The sequence below is a fragment of the Acanthisitta chloris genome, unplaced genomic scaffold (assembly GCF_000695815.1).
Source record: "Acanthisitta chloris isolate BGI_N310 unplaced genomic scaffold, ASM69581v1 scaffold12887, whole genome shotgun sequence".
Classification (NCBI taxonomy): Eukaryota; Metazoa; Chordata; class Aves; order Passeriformes; family Acanthisittidae; genus Acanthisitta; species Acanthisitta chloris.
In genome coordinates, this window is record NW_008680996.1 from 3,118 (window position 1) to 11,697 (window position 8,580).

Genomic DNA, 8,580 nt, shown 5'->3' on the forward strand with positions numbered 1-8,580 from the left:
GTTTCTTTATGTCCGGTTAGATGTGTTCAGATATAATATATTCTGTGTATATCATATATATTTCTTTATCTACCATGTGTATATTTCTATCTAATCCCTGCCTGGCATTTCAGCTGACTGAATATTTCCCTTTACAGCCTATCAGAGTGGTTCAGTACAACATTAACACAGAAGAGCTGTATTCCTACCTGAAGGAGTTCATCCACATGCTGTATTTTAGATGTGTTCAGATATAATATATTCTGTGTATATCATATATATTTCTTTATCTACCATGTGTATATTTCTATCTAATCCCTGCCTGGCATTTCAGCTGACTGAATATTTCCCTTTACAGCCTATCAGAGTGGTTCAGTACAACATTAACACAGAAGAGCTGTATTCCTACCTGAAGGAGTTCATCCACATGCTGTATTTCAGGTAGGAAATACCTGGCTGTGGGTTATCCAGGCCTTGTGCAGCTTCTGGGCACAGCCAGAACTGTGGGCAGGGAGGCTGCAGTTGGGTAAAAGCCAAAAACAAGCTCTTGCAGGTGGCTGCCTGGCTGTGTTCTTGCAGGGGAAGTTCAGTGGTGCTGGGATTTGGGTTATATTACAAAGAGTTCATGTCCTGCAGCATCAATTCCTCTAGAAATAGGAAGTATCTGATAAGTTGCCTTTTAACTGTGGCACTTATAAAGGGACTTGATAAGGGAAAGTCATTACCTAAGATGTTACATTGATTTTCCTAAGGCTGAGGCTCATCTTGTATCAGTACAGGGCTCTCCACTGAGGTTTGGAAGGAGGAGTCTTAATCTGTGGAATATTTTTACCTCAGTAATACATCTCTGTATTGTATTTTTAGGAGCCTTAGTGAATAATGAAGTTGGGCTTGGTCTTTTCTCTTGTTTCCAATCCTTACTTTTACACAGTAAAACCCATCACAGGGAAACCAGTACTTAAGTTTTGTGCCTCACATCCTCTGATGTGGGTTGGGTTGTTTTCTTCTAGCCCTGACCATGAATTTGGAATTGAAATCAGGACAGTTCTATCCTTTCCCACTGAAATCAGAGCATCTGTATCATCATTCTTCCTCTTTTATGACACTGCATGACACTGGGCAAGGCATTAATTATCTTAGCATTTCATATACTGATGTAGAAATGTGTAATGGATATTCAGAACTACAACCCCTGGCTGAAAGCTCTGTGACTTGTCTTCTATACCTCAGTTTCCTGACTTTCTTCTAGGAAAACATTGGGGTTTTTAATTTGGGAAAAAGACTTTGGGATCTGCTGTAGAAAGTGCTGTCTGAATGGAAATTCCTAGGATTTTGGAGGAAAATGGAATATGAATATAAGATAGATCTTGTACAACGTGCTTAAACTTTTCAGTTTTGGTTTACACCTCTTCCCTTTTTCAGGCACCTGCTGGTGAATCCCAGAGACCGTCGTGTTGTGATCATAGAGTCAGTGCTGTGCCCCTCACACTTCAGAGACACACTCACAAGAGTCCTCTTCAAGCATTTTGAGGTGTGTGTTTTACAGAAATAGGTGCATCTTCTCAGAAATATGTCAATGTCTTCAGTGTAGCACTTGTCACAAAAAAAATTTCTGATGGTCAGCACCAGATGTGGGCAAAGAAATGAAAATAATGGCAAAAGAATGAGAGAGGCATAAAGAAGATTAAAAAATCTGATGCTTGGAAGTTGTATTAAAGGCCATTTTTGTTCCATTCTGACTCTTTATGAGGCCACAAAGCAGCAGCTATTAACAAGACTCCAAAAGGTTTCCCTGGCTTGTATGATATTACAGCTCACATCCCACTGTTCCAGACAGATCCAATAATCCCCACTGAGCACTGCCTGAAGCTGGAATTTATATTTAAACACTTGTTAGTGCTCTCTCAGCAAGTCTCATCATTTCTGCCAGAGTCAATATCTCTGCCTGGCACGTGACCTAACCTCTGGCTCTGCTCATTTAGATAAGAGCTTACCTGAAATTAAGTATCTTCTCTGCTTAATCAGTCTTTTTGAAGAAAGGAAGCTGTGACTGCTCCATCCCTGGGAGTGTTCCAGACCAGGCTGGATGGGGCTTGGAGCAAACTGGGCTGGTGGAAGGTGTCCCTGCCCATGGCAGGGGGGTTGGAACAAGATGAGTGTTAAGATTCTTCCAACCCAAACCAGTCTGGAATTCTGTGAAAGGTTTCAACCTGATTCATGCTTAGTTCTAATGGAAAAGGTTTTGGAAGGTGATTCCATGGTTCTTCCATTCAGACAGAACAAAGATTAAGCTGCTTCTGTGAAATGTGGTGAAACTTTGCAGTACTTCTTCACTGTTTCCACAACACAGTTTACCAACTAATCTCACACTTATGCATAGTTCTTACTGTTGATAAAATTTGGTGATGACTTGGAATTACTGAAAGCGATTTGATTGAGCGACTTATTTGTGGTTTTTTTTCCTCCTAATCCCTTTAGAGATATAAAATATGTCTCAGAAAAGGCACATCCCATGCAAAATTAGTTTTTGAGAATCACTCGTGACTTCAAAGCCATATTTTGATGGAGAGACTTTGTAACTTGTTAAGAAGCCAATTAATCCTGGTGGACGGTTAATTCTCTCTGCTTTCTGTTTCTGTTTGGTGCAATAAAAGTGGTTTATTAGTACAGGGTCAATATTCTGAGTTATTTCTCTGGGTGAGTGTCAGTGATGTTGCCCTTAAGTGCAAGATTTATTGAAACTTCTCATTTAACTCACTTCAAGGTGTTCCGTTGGAGGAACTGTCACTACCTAGGAAATTTGATGGGAGTTATATGGAATTTGGGGAGAAAGAAGTAATTCTTGTGTAATTTTGACTTGACTTTCCACATTGCTTTGTGGAGAGTGTTTTGAGTAGCCTCTTCTGTGAGTTTGTGTGCAGCAATTTGTTGTGATAAGGTGCAGTTTTATGGCTTTTCTAGCACTTTTGTTCACATCATCAAGTCTTTATACAAGTATCCAAGTAGGTGTGTTATTGTTTCCCTTTTTTCTTTTCAATGAGAATAAGAAACCTCATCTCTGACTTCAGATGAGTTCTGCAGCTAACACTTGCTTTTCTTGCAAGCCCATTCCAACATTCATTACTGCTGAAGTCACTGCTGGGCACCACAAAGAAGACGAACACGGAATTTGGAATCCTGTTGTATTTTGTTTGTTACTACCTTAAAAATGAAATGAATACTGGATACCTCAGGGCAGAGTTATTTGGGGTTTGCTTTTAATATGCCATTCAGAGGAGGCAGCAATATCTTGGGTGGTTTCTTCCTTTTTCCCCCACTTCTGTCAACTGTCCTTTTGGTTTCCATGTAGGTACCTTCAGTTTTGTTTGCACCAAGTCACCTGATGTCTCTCCTGACACTTGGGATCAATTCTGCCATGGTGCTGGACTGTGGCTATGCAGAAAGCTTGGTGCTGCCTGTATCCTTTCATTCTCAGCAATAAGGCTGTCCTGAAAAGATGAGACTTTTGTTGACTTCAGCTGTGCTCAGAAGTAATAGGAACAGCTCAGCCAGTTTGGCTTTTGGCTTGGGGAATCTGCACAGCTGACGTGGTAAATCCGTGGGAAGGGTTCATGGCTTCAGCTTTTACATACCAGGAGTCAGTTTTGGAGAAAAGCAGTTGGAAAGTGTTTCCAATGCAAGGGACTGTTGGAGGGGAAAAGCATTTAGTTCCAGCAGACTAAAACACGCAATAAAAAAAGGAGAATTTCCTGATCTTCCTGTAGATTTATGAGGGGATTCCAATCCTGAGCTGCTGGGGTTCTCTTCCCCTGGCAGGAAAGGCCATCCACAAGTAAGTTCACTGTTATCCATTCCAGGTTACAAATGAGTGCTTTCTGAAAGTTCATCTTTTATCAGTGAGCAAACATTCCTCTTGCACATGCCTTAAATCATAACTTGCTGTAACATCATCCAGTTTTTAGTTACCATTGTTTGGCTTTTACTAATGTAATAAAAGCTTTGGAATTCAGACCTTAGGTTTGTATTTAGAAGGATGTAACTGAAGGGAATGAATATTCTCCCTTAAGGGCAGTGCAGAGAGCCAGGCTGAGTTCATAGCTGTCTGTAAGTGCCTCCCTGTGCCATGTTTCAGGGAACTGGAGTACCAGCTGTTGGAGCAGTGCACAGTTGATACAGGACTAGCCAAAGGACAAAGCCTTCCATCCGTGATGGGTAAGGTCTGTGGGATGTGTGTGTGTGCTGTGAACTGGAACCAGGGAAAGTGGATTCATCTTAACAGTGAATAAAATGAGTTTAGTATTTGCTGCATCTTATGTGACCTACTTGGCTTAATTCTTTCGTTGTGTTTAACAAGTATATTGTTTTTGTAATGAGCCACTCGAACAGCAGTTTGTGTAAGGACTGAGAGAGTAGTGCTCTGATAATTCTTCAGTTTGCTTTAAGCAAAGACAAACTTTTTATTTCTGTCCTTAATATCCTTTCTTCCTCGGAAATCTTGACAAGCTGCTGTCATACTCCAAGTTTAGTATATTAAATGTAATTCAGACTCAGTTTCAGTCTTAAATTCTCTTTGTACTTAAAAAACTTCTGTTCTAAGTTCTTTTTTTATTGCAGGCTCAGTTCCTGAAGACATAGTAGAGGATATAAAAGGTAAATTTTGTTCTCTATTAAACTGTGCAGTAGAGTATGATAATAACAAGTGTGAAATATTTTACAGTTAGGAGTTTATTTCTCTTCTCTGTTCACCATATTTTTTACCTATTGGAAGAACTTGGGGTGTTTTTCTTCTGTGAAAGCAAAACCAAAGCCAGGTGTTGAATTCCTCTTCCAGTTCAGCCTGTGTGTTGTTATGACATAAGTTTGATGAATTCCTACATAAAGCTTCATGTGCAACAAATATAAAAATATATATTATCCTAGGAAATAGCAACTAGTAGATATATTTTGGCTCAAATTAGGAAGAAATCCATCAGTCAAATGCCAAATAATTTGTCAAATGGAAGTTGCTTTTCTAATTCCTGGGCTTGAACACAACTTCCTGACCAGTTCTGGCTTTTATGCAGTGTTTTGGAACCAGATACAACACACTGGGGATGGAATTATGGTTCTTTATGTATTTATGGCATGTATAACTGGGACAGCAGTTTGTGAGGAGGGTACTCATCTGTGCAAGATACCAACAAGTATATAATAGCAGTAGCAGCTGGGATGCAGATAGGATTGTGCCCTGTCAGTGTTGCCTGGAGGAAAAAAACCCAAACTCTGGAATTCTTAGGGTGCTAAAGAGTTGCACTGGGAAAAATATTGCATGACTACAACTTGCTTGGTAAATGAGCAATGCCTCGTTTGAAGTTGTGGTGTAAGACCTGCAGTGGTGGTACCAACAGGATACAACCCCTGGCACCTTGTGGTGACCTATCTGTAGATTACCACATGATGGCTGATGTCCCTCTGGCTTTAAATCTGATGTGGTTTGTCTGAGAAAGAAATCTTGCCTGTTCTGGCAGAGTTTTGGTGTCAGCTTCATTTAAACTCACTGTCTAGACAGTGTCTGAACTCTGCTGAAGTGTGGAGACTGCATTTGTTTGGTAATGACTCAAACCAGCAAGGGCTTAAAGTGTGTGTTCTTCTCTAAATGAAGAAAAGTTTGTGTCTTTATTGGTGATGAAAGGATCCAACCAAGTCTCATTTCTGCCCCTCTCTTCTCCTTCCTGCAGTCCGTACTTGCTTTGTGAGTGATCTCCAGCGTGGACTGAAAATCCAAGCAGCCAAGTTCAACATTGATGGCAGTGCTGAGGTGGGTGGAGAATGAAGCTATCACAGACTTTTGAGGTGGTTGTAGCTTTTTTGGCCTCTAAAATGTTTCAACTCTGTTTTTATTCCCAGCGTCCTTCACCACCTCCTGACGTGGACTATCCTTTAGATGGGGAAAAGATTCTCCATGTAGTTGGCCCCATCAGGTGAGAAACACTTTAACAGAAGATTTCTCATTAGGAAGTTTTATTTCAGCTCTAAAAGCTTATACCTTTTCACTAAAACTGAAGTTTAATGAAATGCTTTTAGTGCCTCTTAACTGCAGGCTTTGTGCTGGGCACAGTGCAAACCCATGATGAGAGGTGTTGGCTTCTGTGGAGCTCAGAGAGGAATGTGAGAGCCCAGAGACTGGAGGGATGGGGAGAAGTGAGGATTAATGGATGATGGGGCAGGTTTAGTGATGGGAATGGGCCATTTTAGCCTGGAGAAAAGGAAGCTCAGCGGGGACTTTATTGCTCTCTACAACTCCCTGACAGGAGGTTGGAGCCCGGTGGGGTCAGGCTCTGCTCCCAAGTAACAAGTGACAGAATGAGAGGAAATGGCCTCAAGTTGTGCCAGGGGAGGTTTAGGTTGGATATTGGGGAAAACCTCTCCATGGAAAGGGTTGTCCAGCACTGGCACAACTGCCTATGGCAGTGGCAGGGTCACCATCCCTGAAGGGATTTAAAAGCCATGTGGATGTGGCATTTGGGGACATGGTTAGTGGTGGCCTTGGCAGAGCTGGGGAAGCAGTTGTACTCAATGATTTAAAGGTCTTTTCCAACCTTAACAATTCCACGATTGTCTCCTCCCCACTGGCAGTGGCTGGGGGGCGTGGGGTGGGGTGGGTCCCCACTGGCATTGGCTGGTGCATGTGCTGTGTGATGGCAGTGGTGACAATGCGTTGGCAGCAGGAAGTCCATAGTTATCTGGAGCTCTGCTGGTCTGAGTGTTAGCTTAGTGTGACTTTGCTCCTCACTCACACTCCCTTCCTGTGTCTTCCACAGGGACTCTGTGGTGGAAATACTGTTTGAGCAGGATAATGAAGAGACATCTGTTGCCACTTTGATCTTAGATTCGCTTGTTCAGGTATCTTTATGTTAGAAACAATTTATGGAATTCCTCCAGGCATAGGGACCCTGCAGTCATAAATGACTCAAGACTTGGAGTCCTGCAGGCTGCTGGTTCACCTGATCTACAGTAAAATTGATTTGAACATCTCTATTACAGGCAGTATATTAGATTTATTGCAGAGAATTTCCTTGACATGTACAAATACTTCAGTTCTTTTTGTATTTAGGGGAAAATGCATTAGAAAACCACTATAAATGGAAATTTTCATTAGGGGGTGGTGTGTCTGTTAATTAAAGTCGACTCCCTGTAGTTATTGATACCATTTAAATAAGTTTGCTGAGACATAAATTATTGGAGAGCCATGGACTTGGCTGACATGACAAACATTCCAATTAGAATTCCTTTTAGAAACAAATTGTTTAAGAAGGTCTGTGTCTGGACCCCTCCCCTCTGTACCTCCAGGCATTTCTCTTGCATCACTGTGGCTGATGTTGGTTATGTTCCAGCTAAACATGAGAAAACAGCAATTGAAGGGCATGGAAGGACTGACTGAATTTCTAACAGGTACTTCAAGTTCAGGCAACTTCAGTTCCAGTGATTTGGGGTTGTTTTTGTTTCCCTGTTTGCATTAGTGCCCAATAGACACCAGGAAGCAGCTGGCAGAGAACCTGGTGGTCATCGGGGGCACTGCTATGCTGCCAGGATTCCTCCACAGGCTCATGGCAGAAATCAGACACCTGGTAGAGAAACCCAAGTACAAAGAAGCACTTGCCACCAAAACGTTCAGAATTCACACTCCACCTGCCAAACCCAACTGTGTGGCCTGGCTGGGAGGTAAGAATGGGAACAGTTGTGAAGGAAAGGTGAAAACAGACCTTCCAAGTGAGATTTATAGTGAATAAACAGCAGCAAAAATTAGGTGAACTGTGGAAATCACGCTGTGGAATTGTTATGCCCTTCTGGAAGAATTTGTGTGGGTTAAAGCTCCTCAGGGACATTTGGACACTGAGGGTTATGGGAGCAGCAGGTAGAAACAGGTAGAAGATGGAAGTGCTGACCCAGGGGCAGCACAGAGCTACCTCCATACAGTGGGACATGTAAAGTCACAAGGCAGAGCAGAGATTTTCTGCTGTGGGAAGATCTCCTTATGGAAAAACCAAGTTTAATCACTGATGGAGGAGCTGTGAGCTATGGAGAGGCTGCCAGCTCCTGTGCTGGTCACCAGTGCAGTAACAAATCTATAAACCTTTAGTTTTCAGACCATTTGAGTTTATTTTTAGGATTAACAAACCAGAATGATTCCTATCCACCAGGTTACCTGCTGCTTTCCTTCCCTGGCAGTTCTTGGCAGCTGCTGTGGGCTGAATCCTCTCACAGCTTGTGTAAACTTGTGTTACACCTTTTGGGGAGAGGAAATTGCTGTGAACACAACAGGATTTGGTTGAAGTGCTTAAAATTAAAACTTCTAGGAAACTTTGTTGTAATAAAGAGGTCAACCAGGCCAGTTTGCTGTCAGCAGAGAGTAGATGGTTCTTTGTTTCCAGTTGCTTCCAAGGGACATAGGTGGAAGCAGTTTGGGACTGGCTGGGCTACTGGAAAGGAAAGGTATATCCTTCCATTCCTTTAATTTTGAGACAGAGTTAAAAAAACCCAACCAGTTCAGAGTCTTGATGGGGAAAAAGTAGGAAAAGAATGCAATAGTCTGGTGTGGCTGGAGAGCAGTCAGGCAGAAAG

At 42.1% G+C, this 8,580-nt stretch overlaps 1 protein-coding gene across 1 annotated transcript in view; it reads left to right on the forward strand.

Annotated features, from left to right (window-relative positions):
• Window positions 1-7,680, forward strand: part of ACTR10 (actin-related protein 10 homolog (S. cerevisiae)) — a gene marked incomplete at both ends in the record, with an annotated part of 10,794 nt that extends 3,114 nt beyond the window's left edge. Inside the window, 10 exons of the mRNA XM_009077936.1 lie at window positions 338-420; window positions 1,402-1,510; window positions 3,329-3,436; window positions 3,744-3,811; window positions 4,112-4,191; window positions 4,594-4,629; window positions 5,697-5,776; window positions 5,866-5,939; window positions 6,780-6,861; window positions 7,479-7,680. Coding sequence (XP_009076184.1) covers window positions 338-420; window positions 1,402-1,510; window positions 3,329-3,436; window positions 3,744-3,811; window positions 4,112-4,191; window positions 4,594-4,629; window positions 5,697-5,776; window positions 5,866-5,939; window positions 6,780-6,861; window positions 7,479-7,680 — 922 coding nt within the window. The remainder of the gene's footprint in view (window positions 1-337; window positions 421-1,401; window positions 1,511-3,328; window positions 3,437-3,743; window positions 3,812-4,111; window positions 4,192-4,593; window positions 4,630-5,696; window positions 5,777-5,865; window positions 5,940-6,779; window positions 6,862-7,478) is intronic.
• Window positions 7,681-8,580: the final 900 nt, after the last annotated feature.